This window comes from Crinia signifera, chromosome 7 (genome assembly GCF_055691185.1).
Source record: "Crinia signifera chromosome 7, ASM5569118v1, whole genome shotgun sequence".
Lineage (NCBI taxonomy): Eukaryota > Metazoa > Chordata > Amphibia > Anura > Myobatrachidae > Crinia > Crinia signifera.
This window is the reverse complement of record NC_139223.1, coordinates 181380519-181401491: the sequence shown is the minus strand read 5'-3', so window position 1 is coordinate 181401491 and position 20973 is coordinate 181380519. Positions and strand designations below refer to the sequence as shown.

Below are 20973 nucleotides of genomic sequence, written 5' to 3'. Positions count from 1 at the left end.
CGCTCAGTTATAAATGTGTCTGTCCTTGTTTTCCATTTGTATTTGCTAATAACAATGTGAGCTAATGTGCGCTGTGTGGAGATGCAGAAAGGAGATGAATGACCGTATCAGACTCATTGTGTCAGGGCAAGAGGGGAGGGGGGGGTGAGAGATGCAGGGCCAGGATGTCTTTGCAAAGAAGCCCCGGTGGGTCACGGAACAATAGGGCACAGGGCTTTATAGAACATGTGCGTGACTCGCCGCTCGGCCCATTCAGGCCGGGACCAGTCACGGACTTCGCATTGGCTCCGGCAGCTAAATAGTTAACCAGCCCGACAGTGGCTCCTGTAATAGATTGCACGCCGAAACCTCCCGAGCCGCGTGGTATCAATCTGAGCTCCGGTATAATGTTCATGTTCTAGGCGCTGGAGCTGTCATGTGTAAGGAGCTGTGAAGATGTATATTTTGAAGAGCGAGAAAAGAGCAGACCCTGCTTTTTTATCCTGCCACCCTTTAATTGTTGACTAAAATCTAATAACTGTTGTGCTAAATGAGCCATTAAATGTCCTTCTCGTAAAACATTGTGTATCAAATGATTTTAATGTTAGAAGCATAATGTCACTTTCATCTTCATGACAAGCGGCAGATAGCTGGGAATGAGGAGACCGAGAATTAATGATGAGGCAAAGCAGGGAGCTGGGCTGACATCCTGCACGAGAGCCACCGTACACAGAGATACGGGGCCGTGTACAAAGCACTCAGCGATGGCCCACGTCCTCTGGGTGCGGGGTGAGGGCAGCTAAGAGCCCCGCTGTTGTGCATAGGGATTAGGCGAATACCACAGTGATTGTATTCCTTATTAACATTCATTTAGAGCACACCTAATCCACAGCTCTTGACAGATAGGTCAGTCATTCACTGCGGCTGCAGAGCTTACAATCTATATTTCCTATTGCGTGGGCATGTACACACACACACACTAGGTTTATTTGTTCTATTTTTTGGTCTGCAGCCAAAACCTACCAGAATGTTTGCGGCGGTGGGAGGAATCCGCAACGCCTAGACCATGGGTGGTCAAACCGGTCCTCAAGATCGACCAACAGTTCATGTTTCATCTGTAGAATGTGTCAGTTAGGAATGAATGTAGAACATGTTTGAAAATGTGTCAGTTGGTGATGGCAGCAGCTAGGTGGTCTGAGAAATGTGACAGTAATGACTGCACCTGTGCAGCAGATAGGTGATCTGGGAAATGTGACAGTTTTTAATGACTGCACCTGTGAAGCATATAGGTGGTCTGGGAAATGTGACAGTTTTTAATGACTGCACCTGTGAAGCATATAGGTGGTCTGGGATATGTGACAGTAATGACTGCACCTGGGAAGCATATAGGTGGTCTGGGAAATGTGACAGTTAGTAATGACTGCACCTGGGAAGCATATAGGTGGTCTGGGAAATGTGACAGTAATGACTGCACCAGTGCACCAGCTAGGTGATCTGGTAAATGTGACAGTTAGTAATGACTGCACCTGTGCAGCAGCTAGGTGGTCTCGGAATGTGACAGTAATGGCTTCACCTGTGTATCAGCTAGGTGGTCTGGAAATGTGACCTGTTGGTAGATCTTGAGGACCAGTTGGGCCAGCCTAGACCTAGAGGAAAGCCACTCTATCATGGGAAGAACGTACAAACTCAACACAGGAGCCATATCCACCAAGAATGGAATGTAGGGCAGACATTGTGAAGTGAAAAAATTGGAGATAAAGGGGAAGGTAATAAAGCACCAGCCAGTTAGCTGTGTTTGAAAGATGACAGTTAGGAGCTGATTGCCTGGTGAATTATTACCTTCCAGTTTATCACTTCACCAGGCTTAATACGCCAGCCCCATGGAACTCCTGACCTCAGTGCTGTGCGGCAGTCATGCTAACCACTTTGCTGCCCATATGGTGGATAGTTACCGAGGAGTCTTATATGGGATAGCACGTAAAACATGGGGGGAGAAGAGAATCCTAAACCCTAGACACCACTATCTGATATCATTCAAAGGTTAGATCCACCATGTAAAATTGAGCAAGATTTGGGGGGCGCTTCCCCAAGAGTTATAAATGTTTTCGGGGGGAAAAAAAGGGGGAGTACTCTGAGTTTTGGGGGCACTTGTGTGTTATTCCTGTAACATCTTTATCATCAGTCTGTCTGTGTGCATAGCGACAATGTGTTGTGGAGGGCGCGTCTGCTGTCAGTGTCTATGTAGTAATGGGAGTACAGGCCTTTTAAAAGAATGGATGATTGGAAAGGTCGGAGCCTCTTCTCATGGCGCATTGGTACGCGCAGACATTGCACCGTGCGCTGCCTCTCCCAATCCAAGTGTCCCACACAATGGCACATACACCGTCACTATACCGGTGATTGCTGCTGCTGCTCTGTGCGCCTCCAGCTGGGAGAAAATAGTTATTTTTAATTGTTGGCCTTGGGAGAGATAAGAAGGGGACAGCAGGAGGGGCAGGTGATGAAGCATCTTAGTAATGGACCCCAGGATGGAGAGATTGGAACCTTGGGGAGGTCATTACCACCCACCCGTGTCCACCGTGTCACCGATTTCTGTCTTTAACTGTTTTTAAATGATAGGATCTTTCTGAGGATAAAGTGGCAAGTATGACATGGGCACCTGGACTGGCTTTCCCTGCCGGGGCTGGTCGGGTTCTCACCGCAAAGGGAATATAAATGCTCAGGCTTATTGCCGGGATCTGTATCTGTGACTGTCCTGTCATATACAGAGTTACTGAGATCTGAATGTTAAAGCCCCACCTTCTTTAATATGCAGATTAGTGTTCAGACCAAATTTTGGTTTCGTCAGCACCCTTGTTTAAACCCTATTTGGGACACATGTCAGAGTAGGGTTTCTCAAATTCAGTCCTCAGGACCCCGCACAGCTTCTGTTTTCCAGGTCACCCGGCAGGTGCACAGGTGCATTCATTACTCATTGACACAATTTAAAAGATCCACAGGTGGAGCTAATTATTTCACTTGTGATTCTGTGAGGAGACCGGCAAAACATGCACCGTGTGGGGGTCCTGAGGACCGAGTTTGAGAACCTGTGGGTAAGCGAATGGGACTTATAGACCGACCAATTAGATTTCTTCCCAAACTGCAATTTGCTTAATCATTTCTGGACGTTTTCTTTTTTCCCGAACGTTCCATCCTGTATCTGCATTTAGACCTCTCTCCGGTATCCTACACCGTGCTTCTCCCTGGCACAGGAAGGAGTAACACTGGTGCGGCAGGAAGGCATATGCATCCATTAAAAAGAATAAAAACAGAATTAGTTACACCTCTGCCCGTTCTCCTTTCCTTCTGTCAGCTTCCGCCGTCCCCCGTCACCTTACCCAGCTCTGAATTTCTAAGGGAATGTATCTATCATTATTAAAATGTGCATTGTGTGTGTGTGTGTGTAGTGCATGTGTGGAGGGGGGTGTAGGCACAGGGCACTGAGAGTCTCCTGTCTCTATCTCCCCTCTCTTTATTATTGTAAATTACTGCTGAGCTGTGGAGAGGTGAGCGGTTTAGCCAATTAGTAGCATTCGAGTTGGATTTGCTTGTCATTAGCACTGCTCCGCTTTGAAGCCGGCTGCTGTGTGATCTCCTCCCAGCGGTGAGATGTTGGTAATGACAGAGGGGTCACCAGGGTCATGCGACCTTGCCACCAACATCCTTTTATTGTTTTTTTTGTTGTGTCGTTTTTCCCCCCCCTTTCTTCCTTTTATTCCCCAGGTTTAGCAAATAGGACAGCGACAATAACAAGTTTGCTCTCCGCACCCGGCAGGGGCTTGCGGGAGCCTCGGACGGCTCTATTAAAGCGTAGTGTTCACCAGCCCCCCCTCCCTCCTACACAGCGGCAGAAATATTGCCGACAGAAGGTGGAGGTGGGTAGGATTAGGGCACTCTGATTAATCACGTCAGAACCAGGGGTCCAAGCGGAACATGTAGCTGCTTGGTGTTCTAACCCATCTATTGCTAGTCTTGCGGTACACCTCCAACCACAACTTGTCCAGATTTCAGGGTCACCTTTATATCCCTGTTGTGCAGCCCACACACTGAAGCCCTTTTCTGTGCCACCTTTGGTCGCTGTATTAGGTGGTAATGTAGATCATTGGAAGCGATCATACCAATAGATTCCCTTTCCATAAATAATGTTTTATTGAAGTCTATGGTTTAGGACTTCTGATTGGCTGTCGCTCAGTTTTGCGCTTATTTTAATGGGGCAGTACGCATGGTGTAATGGGTTCGATTCCCACCAGGGCTGTGTGGAGTGTGTATATTCTCCCCGTGCTTGCGTGGGTTTCCTCCAGGTACTCCGGTTTCCTCCCAAACCAAAAAATATATTGGTAGGTTAATTGGCTCCCAACAGAATTAACCCTAGAATGTCTGCGTGTACATGTGGTAGGGAACATAGATTGTAAGCTCCACTGGGGCAGGGACTGATGCGAATGTTCAACTATTCTCAGTACAGCGCTGCGGAATATGTGTGCGCTATATAAAAAACTGGCAATAATAATCATATATTCTGGTCGTGTAACGGGGATTGGCATGTTGGATGGGAGAAGTTTTTAGCCTGTGTCTTCATCATCTGTGCCGCATACCACCAGATCCTTCCTGCCCCTGGTCAGTCCTTCTCCACCACCCTCTCCTGCTGCAGGCACTACCGGATCAATAAATCTTTGCTGGTAAATAATTGCTATTGAGCTGTGTTTCCATGTAGGAGTGTGTGCGCTCTGTTGTGACAGCCCCGGGATGGGTGGTGGTGGCGGGGGGGGGGGGGGGGGGGTCATCTTCCTTCTATCACACCGGGGTTCACAGATAGGGGGCATTTTTATTCCTTGCTCAGATAATCTGACCTGTGGTTTATCCCGTCACTGATGATACACTTGTCCTCACCTAGGGATGAGTTATGGGAGAATATTCGGGTCTATTGTTACAGTATTTTTCTGGTAAAACTAAGGACAGATCTCACTTTGCTAGATTGGTTACATGTTCGTGGCTGTAATGCACAGATTTGGGCTGTTTATGTACAGATGCGTCCTCCCAGATCTACCCTCAATACGCCACGCAGCAGGAGAGGTCTGGCGCAAGTGAGCCACCAGGTCCCACTGAAGCCGGGCGTCTTAGTCGTAGCACAATGAGACTTGATCACACCAGGAGACTCTGCTGACTCATTTGATATGAAACAATTGTATATTGTGTGTGACTGAGTCTCTGTAGGTCTGTGTACTAAGACTTGGAGAGAGATCAAATGGACAGAAATATAGTACCAATGATCCAGCTCCAAACTGTCATTTTCCAAACCCAGCCTGTAACATCGCAGCTGGTTTGGCTGGTACTTTGGGCAATATTCATTGCGGCCGGCGAGGGGGTTAAATGGCAGGGATCGACTAAAACAAGCGACCCTCTCAGTTTAACTTCCACGCCGGTCGCTCACCGTATTCAATGCACCGGGGGAACCCTCGTTGTCAGAGGACGGCGAGGATTCCCCCAAAGCGCGAGGCTCACAGGTAATGCAGGGAGCCTGCTGCATTTATCCGCGAGCCTCGCTGTTTTAGCGGCCGCACACGCCATTTTTATGTCACTTTGAATACCCAGCGAAGGGGAAACGGGGTGTGCAGGGGGGTCAGTTGAATACTTACCGTGTGAGCTGTAACCGCTCGCTAAAGAGCATTGAATATACCCCTTTATCTCTCTCTAAGGATCACGACGTAGAAGACAGTGTCACGATTTGTCATCTCAGGGCAAATGTGCACAGACATACTAACTGTGCATTGTTAAGAAGTCCCGGGTCTGTCCTAGGATTTGGTACAGGGTTCCAAGCCAGGTCAGACCTGGAATTTACCCCTTTTCCACTGCTGTGCCGACCTGGGATAATTCCAGGTTGGTGCCGTTTTACACTGAACGTAAATGCAGCGTCTTTTGTCAGGCGCTTGGAGATGTTTTCCCACAATGTGTTATCTGTGTGGAGTTTGTATATGCTTGCTGTGCTTGCATGGGTTTCCTCCAGGTGCTCCGCTTTCCCTCCCCACTTCAAATTTATGCTGGTAGGTAATTGGCGCCAGACAAACAAACATAGCCTTAGTGTGTGCGTGTACATGTGAGCAGACTAGATGGGCCAAGTGGTTCTGATCCACTGTCACATTCTGACGATCTCGCTTTGTGTGCTTCAGTATGGGGCGGGCGGGGCAGTTGTGTGTTACTGCATTTTGTAATGTAATTTTGTCTATGTAACAAAGTGTCATTTATACTAAAAATGTATTTATTTTGCGAATAGAACTGTTTGGAATATTCCCTCTTGCTGGGAATGGCATTGCTGTCTCATTCCACCTTTTTTCATGATTATATAGCCACTAGATGGCACTTGATCCGCTGAATTTGTTCAGGTAACTGCAGCAGAGCTAGCAATGCCTTCCAATAGGTATACAGGGATGTGGGAGTCCAGTCCACAATGTGCAGGGACGTCCTGCCACTAACTGGCAGCTGCACGAACCTGAGCAATATGTGGAATCATGTCTGGAATATAACCTGTGCCAGTTAGGGCCTATTTGCCAGTATGGCCGTTCTCTTATCCATTATACTTGTGTAGTCGCTGGGCTCTGACTTGTTGTCTTTCTTTTATAGGGAATGCTACTAAAGCGAAGTGGGAAGTCCCTAAATAAGGAATGGAAGAAGAAATACGTCACATTGTCTGACAACGGAGTCCTGACTTATCACCCCAGTTTACATGTGAGTACTGTAGTGATCCTTCAGCCCACATTGCACTCTTGTGAGTGACCCTATACTTGTGCTGAGCTATTGGGCCATTGTCCACGCTGTAAGCTATGTAGGCCCAGGTGCCCGTGCTGGAGTGGAGCTATGTAGGCCCAGATGCCCATGCTGGAGTGGAGCTATGTAGGCCCAGGTGCCCGGGCTGGAGCGGAGCTATGTAGGCCCAGGTGCCCATGCTGGAGCGGAGCTACAGTATGTAGGCCCAGGTGCCTGCGATGGAGTGGAGCTATGTAGGCCCAGGTGCCTGCGATGGAGTGGAGCTATGTAGGCCCAGGTGCCCGGGCTGGAGTGGAGCTATGTAGGCCCAGGTGCCTGCGCTGGAGTGGAGTATGTAGGCCCAGGTGCCCATGCTGGAGCGGAGCTATGTAGGCCCAGGTGCTCATGCTGGAGCGGAGCTATGTAGGCCCAGGTGCCCACGCTGGAGCGGAGCTATGTAGGCCCAGGTGCTCATGCTGGAGCGGAGCTATGTAGGCCCAGGTGCCCATGCTGGAGCGGAGCTATGTAGGCCCAGGTGCCCATGCTGGAGCGGAGCTATGTAGGCCCAGGTGCCCACACTGGAGTGGAGCTATGTAGGCCCAGGTGCCCACACTGGAGTGGAGCTATGTAGGCCCAGGTGCCCATGCTGGAGCGGAGCTATGTAGGCCCAAGTGCCCGGGCTGGAGCGGAGCTATGTAGGCCCGGGTGCCTGCGCTGGAGCGGAGCTATGTAGGCCCAGGTGCCCATGCTGGAGCGGAGCTATATAGGCCCAGGTGCCCATGCTGGACCGGAGCTATGTAGGCCCAGGTGCCCATGCTGGAGCGGAGCTATGTAGGCCCAGGTGCCCACACTGGAGTGGAGCTATGTAGGCCCAGGTGCCCACACTGGAGTGGAGCTATGTAGGCCCAGGTGCCCATGCTGGAGCGGAGCTATGTAGGCCCAGGTGCCCATGCTGGAGCGGAGCTATGTAGGCCCAAGTGCCCATGCTGGAGCGGAGCTATGTAGGCCCAGGTGCCCACACTGGAGTGGAGCTATGTAGGCCCAGGTGCCCACACTGGAGTGGAGCTATGTAGGCCCAGGTGCCCATGCTGGAGCGGAGCTATGTAGGCCCAGGTGCCCACACTGGAGTGGAGCTATGTAGGCCCAGGTGCCCACACTGGAGTGGAGCTATGTAGGCCCAGGTGCCCACACTGGAGTGGAGCTATGTAGGCCCAGGTGCCCATGCTGGAGCGGAGCTGTGTAGGCCCAGGTGCCCATGCTGGAGCGGAGCTATGTAGGCCCATGTGCCCATGCTGGAGCGGAGCTATGTAGGCCCAGGTGCCCGGGCTGGAGTGGAGCTATGTAGGCCCAGGTGCCCATGCTGGAGCGGAGCTATGTAGGCCCAAGTGCCCATGCTGGAGCGGAGCTATGTAGGCCCATGTGCCCATGCTGGAGCGGAGCTATGTAGGCCCAGGTGCTGGAGCGGAGCTATGTAGGCCCAGGTGCCCACACTGGAGTGGAGCTATGTAGGCCCAGGTGCCCATGCTGGAGCGGAGCTATGTAGGCCCAGGTGCCCATGCTGGAGCGGAGCTATGTAGGCCCAGGTGCCCGGGCTGGAGCGGAGCTATGTAGGCCCAGGTGCCCGGGCTGGAGCGGAGCTATGTAGGCCCAGGTGCCCGGGCTGGAGCGGAGCTATTAGGCCCAGGTGCCCACGCTGGAGCAGAGTTATGTAGGCCCAGGTGCCCACACTGGAGCAGAGTTATGTAGGCCCAGGTGCCCGTGCTGGAGCAGAGCTATGTAGGGCCAGGTGTCCACACCGGAGCGGAGCTATGTAGGTTCAGGTGCCCACCCTGGAGTGGAGCTATGAAGGCCCATGTCTCCACACCGGAGCAGAGCTATCAGGGCCAGGGGCCCGTGCTGGAGCGGAGTTATGTAAGCCCAGGTGCCCACACTGGAGCGGAGTTATGTAGGCCCAGGTGCCCACACTGTAGGCGGGTGAGGGTGCCGGACGCGGTCCCGACAGTCGGGATCCCGACAGTCGTTTACCGAACGTCGGGATCCCAACTGTCAAAACGCTGACAGGCAGGTGCCCGACGGCCACTCGCTATTTTCCCTCGTGGTGGTCCACGACCCCCATAGAGGGAAAATAGATTAGGTGGCGAGGGTAGCGAGCCTGCAAGGAGCTTAGTTGCGCTCACCATGCTGTCTGGGTCCGGACAGTCGGTATAATGAACCCTATACCACAACCGCAGTGGGGTAATACCGGGTGTATGTGGGCAGGTGAGAGGGGTAATATCGGGGGGTCTCTGGGCAGGTGAGAGGGGTAATATCGGGGGGTCTCTGGGCAGGTGAGAGGGGTAATATCGGACGTTTGTTAGCAGGTGAGAGGGCTAATACCGGGTGTATGTGGGCAGGTGAGAGGGGTAATATCGGGCTTCTCTGGGCAGATAAATGGGGTAATACCAGGTGTATGTGGGCAGGTGAGAAAGGTAATATCGGGCATCTGTGGGCAGATGAGAGGGGTAATACTGGGTGTATGTGTGCAGGTGAGAGGTGTAATAGCGGGCATCTGTGGGCAGATGAGAGGGGTAATACTGGGTGTATGTGTGCAGGTGAGAGGTGTAATATCGGACATCTGTGGGCAGGTGAGAGGGGTAATTCCGGACGTATGTGAGCAGGTGAGAGGAGTAATATTGGGCATCTGTGGGCAGCTGAGAGGGGTAATATCGTGGGTCTCTGGGCTGGTGAGCGTGGTAATATCGGACATCTGTGAGCAGGTGAGAGGGGTAATACAGGCATCTTTGGGCAGGTGACAGGTAATATCGGGCGTCTATGGGCAGATGATAGGGGTAATAGCGGGTGTATGTGGGCAGGTGAGAGGGGTAATATCGGTCATCTCTGGGCAGATGAGAGGGGTAATATTGGGGTCTCTGGCAACTTAGAGAGGTAATATCGGTCATCTCTGGGCAGATGAGAGGGGTAATACTGGGTGTATGTGGGCAGGTGAGAGGGGTAATATCAGGCTTCTGTGAGAGGGGTATATGGGGATCTCTGGGCAGGTGAAAGGGGTAATATCGGGGGTCTTTGGGCAGGTGAGCGGGGTAATATCGGACATTTGTGAGCAGGTGAGAGGGGTAATACCGGGTGTATGTGGGCAGGTGAGAGGGGTAATATCTGGGTCTCTGGGCAGGTGAGTGGGATAATATCGGGGGTCTCTGGGCAGGTGAGCAGGGTAATATCGGACATTTGTGAGCAGGTGTGAGGGGTTATATCTGGGTCTCTGGGCAGGTGAGCGGGGTAATATCGGGCGTCTCTGGGCAGATGAGAGGGGTAATATCTGGGTCTCTGGGCAGGTGAGCGGGGTAATATCTGGGTCTCTGGGCAGATGAGAGGGCGTCTGTGTGTGAGGTGAGAGGGGTATTATCAGGCGTCTCTGGGCAGGTGAGAGGGGTAATATCTGGGTCTCTGGGCAGGTGAGGGGGTAATATCGGGTGTCTCTGGGCAGATGAGAGGGCGTCTGTGTGCGAGGTGAGAGGGGGTAATATCGGGCGTCTCTGGGCAGATTAGAGGGGTAATATCAGGCGTCTCTGGGCAGATTAGAGGGGTATTATCAGGCGTCTCTGGGCAGATTAGAGGGGTAATATCTGGGTCTCTGGGCAGGTGAGGGGGTAATATCGGGCGTCTCTGGGCAGATTAGAGGGGTATTATCAGGCGTCTCTGGGCAGGTGAGCGGGGTAATACCTGGGTCTCTGGGCAGGTGAGGGGGTAATATCGGGTGTCTCTGGGCAGATGAGAGGGTTATTATCAGGCGTCTGTGAGCGAGGTGAGAGGGGTAATACCGGGGATCTCTGGGCAGGTGAGAGGGGTTATATCGGGGGTCTTTGGGCAGGTGAGCGGGGTAATATCGGACATTTGTGAGCAGGTGAGAGGGGTAATACCGGGTGTATGTTGGCAGGTGAGAGGGGTAATATCGGGTGTCTCTGGGCAGATTAGAGGGGTATTATCAGGCGTCTCTGGGCAGATTAGAGGGGTATTATCAGGCGTCTCTGGGCAGGTGAGCGGGGTAATACCTGGGTCTCTGGGCAGGTGAGGGGGTAATATCGGGCGTCTCTGGGCAGATTAGAGGGGTATTATCAGGCGTCTCTGGGCAGGTGAGCGGGGTAATACCTGGGTCTCTGGGCAGGTGAGGGGGTAATATCGGGTGTCTCTGGGCAGATGAGAGGGTTATTATCAGGCATCTGTGAGCGAGGTGAGAGGGGTAATACCGGGGATCTCTGGGCAGGTGAGAGGGGTTATATCGGGGGTCTTTGGGCAGGTGAGCGGGGTAATATCGGACATTTGTGAGCAGGTGAGAGGGGTAATACCGGGTGTATGTGGGCAGGTGAGAGGGGTAATATCGGGTGTCTCTGGGCAGATTAGAGGGGTATTATCAGGCGTCTCTGGGCAGATTAGAGGGGTATTATCAGGCGTCTCTGGGCAGATTAGAGGGGTAATATCTGGGTCTCTGGGCAGGTGAGGGGGTAATATCGGGCGTCTCTGGGCAGATTAGAGGGGTATTATCAGGCATCTCTGGGCAGGTGAGCGGGGTAATACCTGGGTCTCTGGGCAGGTGAGGGGGTAATATCGGGTGTCTCTGGGCAGATGAGAGGGTTATTATCAGGCGTCTGTGAGCGAGGTGAGAGGGGTAATACCGGGGATCTCTGGGCAGGTGAGAGGGGTTATATCGGGGGTCTTTGGGCAGGTGAGCGGGGTAAATATCGGACATTTGTGAGCAGGTGAGAGGGGTAATACCGGGTGTATGTTGGCAGGTGAGAGGGGTAATATCGGGTGTCTCTGGGCAGATTAGAGGGGTATTATCAGGCGTCTCTGGGCAGGTGAGGGGGTAATATCTGGGTCTCTGGGCAGGTGAGGGGGTAATATCAGGTGTCTCTGGGCAGATGAGAGGGTTATTATCAGGCGTCTGTGAGCGAGGTGAGAGGGGTAAAACCGGGGATCTCTGGGCAGGTGAGAGGGGTTATATCGGGGGTCTTTGGGCAGGTGAGCGGGGTAATATCGGACATTTGTGAGAAGGTGAGAGGGGTAATACCGGGTGTATGTGGGCAGGTGAGAGGGGTAATATCTGGGTCTCTGGGCAGGTGAGGGGGTAATATCGGGTGTCTCTGGGCAGATTAGAGGGGTATTATCAGGCGTCTCTGGGCAGATTAGAGGGGTATTATCAGGCGTCTCTGGGCAGATTAGAGGGGTATTATCAGGCGTCTCTGGGCAGGTGAGCGGGGTAATACCTGGGTCTCTGGGCAGGTGAGGGGGTAATATCGGGTGTCTCTGGGCAGATTAGAGGGCTATTATCAGGCGTCTGTGAGCGAGGTGAGAGGGGTAATATCTGGGTCTCTGGGCAGGTGAGAGGGGTAATATCTGGGTCTCTGGGCAGGTGAGGGGGTAATATCTGGGTCTCTGGGCAGGTGAGGGGGTAATATCGGGTGTCTCTGGGCAGATTAGAGGGGTATTATCAGGCGTCTCTGGGCAGATTAGAGGGGTATTATCAGGCGTCTCTGGGCAGATTAGAGGGGTATTATCAGGCGTCTCTGGGCAGGTGAGAGGGGTAATATCTGGGTCTCTGGGCAGGTGAGCGGGGTAATATCTGGGTCTCTGGGCAGGTGAGCGGGGTAATATCGGGTGTCTCTGGGCAGATGAGAGGGGGTAATATCGGGCGTCTCTGGGCAGATTAGAGGGGTATTATCAGGCGTCTCTGGGCAGGTGAGCGGGGTAATATCTGGGTCTCTGGGCAGGTGAGCGGGGTAATATCTGGGTCTCTGGGCAGATGAGAGGGCGTCTGTGTGCGAGGTGAGAGGGGTAATATCGGGTGTCTCTGGGCAGATTAGAGGGGTATTATCAGGCGTCTCTGGGCAGGTGAGAGGGGTAATACCTGGGTCTCTGGGCAGGTGAGGGGGTAATATCTGGGTCTCTGGGCAGGTGAGGGGGTAATATCGGGTGTCTCTGGTCAGATTAGAGGGGTATTATCAGGCGTCTCTGGGCAGGTGAGCGGGGTAATATCGGGGATCTCTGGGCAGGTGAGAGGGGTAATACCTGGGTCTCTGGGCAGATGAGAGGGGTAATATCTGGGTCTCTGGGCAGGTGAGGGGGTAATATCGGGTGTCTCTGGGCAGATGAGAGGGCTATTATCAGGCGTCTCTGGGCAGGTGAGAGGGGTAATACCTGGGTCTCTGGGCAGGTGAGAGGGGTAATATCTGGGTCTCTGGGCAGGTGAGCGGGGTAATATCGGGTGTCTCTGGGCAGATGAGAGGGCTATTATCAGGCGTCTGTGAGCGAGGTGAGTACACTCTGGCTCGGTGTTTGTGCATCAGTCTGTGCGTTGTGATGTGTTGAAGTGATCACTGTGCTAGGTCAGGGCACAGTGCTGACTGGCTGCAATAGGAAGGACTCAGAGGTGACGTGCGCCCCGGCTGCCCCCTCCTCAGGTGAACAACTCCACGAGCTCTTCATTACATCCTTGTCAAAACTGAAAAATTCTCTAATCAACAGCAATCTGTCCGCAGCCCCCCGGACCGCTGGCAGTGTCCCCCCTCTCTATCTGCTGGCTGGCTCTCACGTCTCCAGGCTGCTGATTACATTAGGCTAAGCTGCAGAGGAAATGAACCGTGTCTTATTTAGGTGCAAGTAGCTCCCACGTAGCCGGGGCCTGGGGCATTTTTAGAGCATTTTATAGCATTAAAATTAGTGTTGCTTCCCTCTGTGCTGCTGCATGTAATGCCTTAAACTCAATAAGCAAAAGGCGAGCGAGCCCCCCCACTCCCCCTCTCCCCGCTCTTACCAAGAGGTTATGGGTTTTTTCTTTTTGTATTTATTTCCTTCTCCCAGACGAGTCTGCTGTCAGCAGTCCTTGGTCAGGGGAACCATGTTCTGCTGGACGGAGTGGTGGTCCGCACACTCTCCCTATAGTTTGCAATATGATTAAGAGACCACTTTGCATATATCCGGAGCTGTCCGTAGCGTGATAATGTAGCAAATGTACATAGCGATCATGATCTAGAACAGTATAGAAGCCATTCTGGAAGCCCCCGGCACTGCCTGCATGCTACAGAAAGATTTAAAATCCGCTATTTAAAGAGCCAAGTTAAAGAACAAGTCTGCAACATCTGACATTCCAGCTGACGTGCGACTACACAGCCCAGCATGCCTTGTTACAATCTTAGCACACCCTAACAGCAGAACGGTGACCGGGCTTGCTTGGATTTGTAGTTCCACAGTAGCTGGAGTGCCTAATACGTTACCTATGGCTGCTAGATGCTTTTGCCTTTTTGTTTTTCAAATCTCCTATCTGCACCAGCTAATTGTTGCAGCTTTAAGAAGCTGCACTGGAGGTCTGCTGAAACCCTCTGTGCCACCCCTCCTTACCCCGAAATAAAGTTTCTTAATACCTTCCCCAGTCCCAGAGCAGAGCCCCCCCAGTGAGGTGACAGGCGCAGGGTGCAAAGCAGCAGCCAGACCCCGCGGAGACCCGACTCTCCCTGCAAACATTCCCCCCTCCCACCGCGCAGTGTGCGTCTCTCTATCTCACCACATCTCATTTGCATCTGGGACATCAATTAGCATGTTTGTTGAGGCTAATTGAATGAAACTCAATCATAGCCCTTAATTGCTTGCCTATGTAAAAAGAAATCACATTAATGCAGCTAATTAAGTGTATGGCAATAAGATGCAACATAATTAGGGAAAGCGATGTTAACTCTGTATCCGCCGCACGGAGGCAGACAGCACATCAGGGAAGAATGTGCACCGCTAGCTCAGTGCGACGTTCTCCCAGCAGCAGAGAGTTAAGGAGAAGGAACATAGACGGCAGAGCATTTTCTTATGGGCTTGCGTCTAACATTGAATCTCGCATCTCAAGGATGAACCCAATTTCCCTAAAAACAATTCCCTTCCGAAGCGTTCCCGCAAACATTACCGTTTCTCTGTGACGTGGGTAGCGCTTTACTACATCGCCAGTTTATAATTCTAATATTTCGTATACTCAAGCCTAGATCTTCTAAAGAGTCAGGAATTATTATACTGGACGTTTTTCACATATTTAAATGCACATCGACTAAAGTCTACGGTGTCGATCGGAAGTATCATAAGCCTTTTTTTCTGTGCCTTTACTGTGTGTCCCAATCACATCATTATGCAGTCCTTTCTGGGGGGGGGGGGGTGTCTGCAAGACCGGGGCAAGCTCCTCTCCTCCGCCTGATAATCTCTCCACTCGTGTGGGTTTATTTGTTTCCTATGTTAAGAGATTAGCGATGGTGTGAGCCGAACATGCTAATAGCTTTGCAATTATGTCTTTTTCAGCTTTTGGAGGGGCAGTATAGGGACTTTGGGAGGGAGGGGGGGGGGGGGGGGGCTCTCTGGAGTAGACCCCAGAGACTTGTTAAATGTTCCTAATATCACAAGTGTCTGAGCTGCCTCCTCCTCGAGCCTTGTTAAGTGGCCGTGTACCTTGATCTTGTGTTGTTTGCCTCTGATCAGTGATTTTGGATTGATGGTGGCTGGGGGAGAAATCTGCATCTGAGAACCAGGGTGCATCGCCCATTCCTGGGATCTGCAGGCAGAAATGAGGCCGGTAGCAGGTCACACCCTTGGGTAGTCCTTTGATAAACTGTATAATTATGTTGGTTTAGAGAAGAACGGTTTTGCCTTTGTATGGTGGAGAGGGTTAAATGTGTTTTTTTGGACATCTCCTTTTGCCCATTGTGATGTTACACCCATGTCTAGTTTGGGATATTGCCCTGATTCTTCCAGTACACACAATGGGTGCATGCCGTGGTACTGTCACAAATCAGTCATCGATAATATGTCTTGTTTTGTCATTGGGTCGTTATATATGAGCGTTACATTTTGTCAAGATGTCAACCAATAGAGATAGCGGTGAAATACTACTCCCTCACCTACATCATGTGCATTTCTGATAGATATACTGTGTGTATACTGTATGTTTGTGTGTGTGTGTGTGTGTGTGTATATATATATATATATATATATATATATATATATATATATATATATATATATACACACACATATATAAAATCTCTAAGTGGACAGCTGGCATTCATCTGCAGTCTTGGATACTGGGTATGTTTTTAGGTACGGGTTTTACGTAGGGAATGCAATAGGCAACCCAGCGTTCAGAAGACCAGCGCCGGATCCTCCAACGGATTAGGATGCAGGCATATGCATCCTGATTGGTGAGAATGAGGGGCGTGTTAGGTTCAGGCTGGGGATGGGGAAGGGGTTAGGTTTAGGCACTAGGGAGAAGCTTAGGGTTAGGCCGCGGGGATGAGGTGGTTAGGGATAGGCTGCAGGGATGAGGTGGTTAGGATTAGGCTGCAGGGATGAGGTGGTTAGGCTGCGGTTATGAGGTGGTAAGGGTTAGGCTGCAGGGATGAGGTGGTAAGGGTTAGGCTGCAGGGATGAGGTGGTAAGGATTAGGCTGTGGGAATGAGGTGGTTAGGGTTAGGCTGCGGGGATGAGGTGGTTAGGGATAGGCTGCAGGGATGAGGTGGTTAGGATTAGGCTGCAGGGATGAGGTGGTTAGGCTGCGGGGATGAGGTGGTTAGGAATAGGCTGCAGGGATGAGGTGGTTAGGCTGCGGGGATGAGGTGGTTAGGGATAGGCTGCAGGGATGAGGTGGTTAGGGTTAGGCTGCGGGGATGAGGTGGTTAGGCTGCGGGGATGAGGTGGTAAGGGTTAGGCTGCAGGGATGAGGTGGTAAGGGATAGGCTGCAGGGATGAGGTGGTAAGGATTAGGCTGCGGGAATGAGGTGGTTAGGGTTAGGCTGCGGGGATGAGGTGGTTAGGGATAGGCTGCAGGGATGAGGTGGTTAGGATTAGGCTGCAGGGATGAGGTGGTAAGGGTTAGGCTGCAGGGATGAGGTGGTTAGGGTTAGGCTGCGGGGATGAGGTGGTTAGGGTCAGGCTATGGGGATGAGGTGGTAAGGGTTAGGCTGCAGGGATGAGGTGGTAAGGGTTAGGCTGCAGGGATGAGGTGGTAAGGGTTAGGCTGCAGGGATGAGGTGGTAAGGGTTAGGCTGCAGGGATGAGGTGGTAAGGGTTAGGCTGCAGGGATGAGGTGGTAAGGGTTAGGCTGCAGGGATGAGGTGGTTAGGGTTAGGCTGCAGGGATGAGGTGGTTAGGGTTAGGCTGCAGGGATGAGGTGGTTAGGGTTAGGCTGCAGGGATGAGGTGGTAAGGGTTAGGCTGCGAGAATGATGTGGTTAGGGTTAGGCTGCGGGGATGAGGTGGTTAGGGTCAGGCTGCGGGGATGGGGATGAGGTGGTAAGGGATAGGCTGCGGGGATGAGGTGGTTAGGGTTGGGCTGCGGGGATGGGGATGAGGTGGCAAGGGATAGGCTCTAGGGAAGGGTGTGATGTTTAGGCAGCAGAGTGCCAGGAATAGGTTTAGGGACTAGCAAGGAGGTTTAGGGTCAGACTGAGGGTCAGAGGAGAGTTCTGTAGGGTACACATCAGAATGACCACGATCATGGAATACCGCACAATGGATTGGAGAACACGATCTGCACATGATCAGTACCCAATCCAATGTAGATGATGAATCTTTAGTGCAGCAGGTAAAATCTCCAAAGCGACCTAAAAAACGGCGGGGGCGCGCATCGGATCAGAGTCGCATTGGAAACATGCACAATTCTTATATACAATCGGTTGCTAGACGCATCAGAATTGAGCCCAAATTGTACCAATGTGTACCCAGCATTAGGGTTAAGGTGGGCAAACATAAGGGCAACTCCCCACTGAGAAGTCACCTGCATTCCCCCCTTGAGCTGACCGGGAAGGTCCTGGGCGGCAGGATTGCGTGCGATATGCTATTGTTCTAGGCTCACTCCTGGAAGGCGTTTTGCTGTTCCTATCCGTACATGATCATCATCGAAACTTCAGGATCTTTAGCAGATTCCGCCATTCACATCTTTTTCAAATGTTTGTAAAGTTTTCTTTTGTGATCAGACCATATTGTTCACCCGCAAACAGTACAAGCGCTCCGTGACCTTGTTCTAGGTGCATGAAAGGCAATGATATTTAAGAATTGTACGCAAATTCCTTTCTACGCTTGTTCAGTGACCAGAACCAGACGGATTTATCGAGCTTTGTCCCGTGTTATGGTCTGTATCTGTATTATCTGCATCCGAACACCTTGTAGCTAGGTATAATTGTACTGTGACCCGCTGCAGCACCTCTTGTCATTGTATGTCACCGACCACCCTGCCCACGTGTAACTGATCCTCCGCCGCCAACATCACTCTTCCTTCTCTTTCAGGACTACATGCAGAATGTCCATGGCAAGGAGATTGATCTGCTGAGGACCACAGTGAAGGTCCCTGGGAAGAGGCCACCACGAGCGACATCATCCTGCGCACCCATCGCCAGTCCCAAAACCAACGGTCTGACCAAAGAGGTCAGCGGGCTGCAGATCACCCCTAATACAGGTGCGGATACTGATGCATTCATATGTTTCATGGAAATTCGTATATGTAAAAAAAGGACCGATTACATCCTGCTGCAAAACCAACATCCCAACTGTCTCCAATTAGTGTGATTTGGGGGCTCTTACTATGCAACCTCTATGCGGGTTTTTGGGTTCGTTCTCTTTAAATATATTTATTTTTTATTTCAGCTCTGAGCAATACATTAAGGCAGTGGTTCCCAAACTGTGTGCCGTGGCACCCTGGGGTGCCTTGGGACACTTGCAGGGGTGCCTCGGGTTAGTGACCCAGAAATAATTCAAAATCAAATGGGCCAGTGTAAAGGTGCGTACACACGGGGCAATATATCGCCCGGCAATATATCACTGAGAGATATATCGCTCAATGACCCCTTCTCATCGGCGACCAGAGATGGTCGCTGATGAAAGGGAACCTCTGCTGGGCGGTGCCGCAGAGGTAATCAGCTGGTCGCAGGAGCAAGCTCCTGCGACCAGCGATTAGAATGGGGCTGAAAACGGGAGCGCGCACCCGGCGATTTATCGCCGGGGCTCACTGGCAGTATGGTCACCAGCGACCATATTCCCAGCGATATCAGCCCCTAATGCTGCCGTGTGTACGCGGCTTAAGAAGCAAAACTAATGCTGGTGGCTTTCTATCATAAAATATGTGGACAAACAGCAAATGCTGTCTCTCGCCACATAACTAACCCTAAGGATGGCGTATAAACACAATTTACTTAAATTATCTATTTTTTTTTATTTCTGAATAATAAACTTGTGGCCTTGGGGGTGCCGTGAAAAACATTCTGATACTATAGGGATCCGTGATTCAAAAACGTTTGAGAGCCACTGCATTAAGGAATGAAATTGTGTTCATATTACTTACATATTATAGTTTCTCAGTACATATTAGATCATTATACTTTATACTGTACGGTTATTTGGGTGATCCATCTAAATAGCACCCAGATAACTGTACTGTGTGTTTGCGCAACCAATCTCAAACTGTTGATTGGTCAGATATGCCGTCTCATCAGTATGTCCGCCTGGGCACCGCATCGGGCAGTGTATGAGATGCTGCAGGCAACCGATGGATGCAAATATTAGGCACAGCTTTAGGTGTGTCTGTGGGGATGCGGTCACTTGGTCTACAGAATGATGGTCAACAGTCATTAGGTCAACATGGGTCTATGTCAACATAGGAAAAGGTCGACATGGTTCTAGGTCGAAAGGTCATTAGTTCGGCAATGTCTAGGTCGACAGTCAAAAGGTCGACATGGGGTTTTTCACTGTTTTTTGAGCCGACATGTACCGACAGGTGGTATTTCATGCCGTACCATCCACTAGGGCAGGGCTGGGCAATAGCGGCCTTCCAGATGTTGATGAACTACACATCCCAGCATGCCTTGCATCAGTTTCAGCATGACCACATAGCAGAACTAAGGCAAAGCAGCCTGGGATGTGTAGTTCATCAACATCTGGAGGGCCACTGTTGCCCAGCCCTGCACTAGGGTGTGGTGGGGTAGCGAGTGATGCGAGGGGATGTGGTGCACTTGAAACTGTGTCCATGTTGACATTCAGGTAATAAAAAAAAAAAAAGTGAAAACCCCCATGATGTTGACCTTTTTCACTGTCGACATAGACATTGTCGAACTAATGACCTTTCGACCTAGAATCATGTCGACCTAATGACTGTCGATCATCATGCTGTAGACATGAATTACCCCAACCCATATGTGTGTGTGTGTGTGTGTGTGTGTGTGTATGTATGTATATATATACACACACACACACGTGTGATGATAAGGTCTGTTATCTTGCACTATTATAATAATATATTATAACATTGACAAAAGGTTGATACATTAGTAGTTAAACACAATTTTTTTATGTTTTTTTTTTTTTTTTAAACTGACTTGTTCTTACTTCACAATTGAAGTGGGCATAGAGTATAATCCGTACTTGGCTGTTATACACATTCGATAATGAGACATACTAGGTGGTGTTTGGATTTCAGACCATTGGTGCCCATGCTGAGGTGGTCTGTTCCCTGCTCTGTCGTCGCTATGGCGTTGTCCCTTCACTGTCATTTCAAGCAAACATATTTGTGTTTTTCTTGAAGCAAAGGGCTTCTTGCTCTTATTTCCAGCTTTATGACCTAGTCCCAAATAGCCTGGGGTAATGAACGGCTCAGATGGGCCTAGTTCTGACTGATCGGGCAGTGTGTATGGTGTACTGCGTCGTATGCAGACATATCGCGTCGGCTTTGCAACACAGCCCTGTCTATGGGCAATCCGCCGACTGCCCATACACCAACGCCAGGAGCCAGCAGTGATTGGCGGTGCAACTGGGCAGGAGCATGTGACTATGCCCGCTAAATTGTGATGTCAGTCACAACGGATTGGGCATTGTGTATGCATAACACGCTGCCCGGTCCATCCAGAGCTATATCTGCAGGTCAGATTGATCAGCAGATATATCTTCTAGTGTATACCTGGCCTTCTGGATACACACTATAAGATTATCTTTCCAATCTAACTGGTTGGAATGAAAATCTGGTAATTTCTGTCCATTTTCCAGCTTTTAGAAACAAATGGTTCATCATAATTTGTTCCCAAACATTACCAGATGCCCATTCCAACCAGCCAGATTAGAAACATAATCTTATAGTGTGTATTCCTCATCTTTATATATCCATCGCTTTCTCTTACTGGTTTATAACAGAACAATTATAAAGGAACAGTGCCAG

General features: G+C 50.8%; 1 protein-coding gene across 9 annotated transcripts in view; it reads left to right on the top strand.

The window, feature by feature from the left end:
* AGAP1 (ArfGAP with GTPase domain, ankyrin repeat and PH domain 1) overlaps positions 1 to 20973 on the top strand; it is a 346471-nt gene that overhangs the window by 269455 nt on the left and 56043 nt on the right. For all 9 annotated transcript variants that reach the window (XM_083154566.1, XM_083154565.1, XM_083154567.1 and 6 more), the window contains 2 exons: positions 6634 to 6738; positions 18060 to 18228. In XM_083154566.1, the coding sequence (XP_083010692.1) occupies positions 6634 to 6738; positions 18060 to 18228 (274 nt within the window). The remainder of the gene's footprint in view (positions 1 to 6633; positions 6739 to 18059; positions 18229 to 20973) is intronic.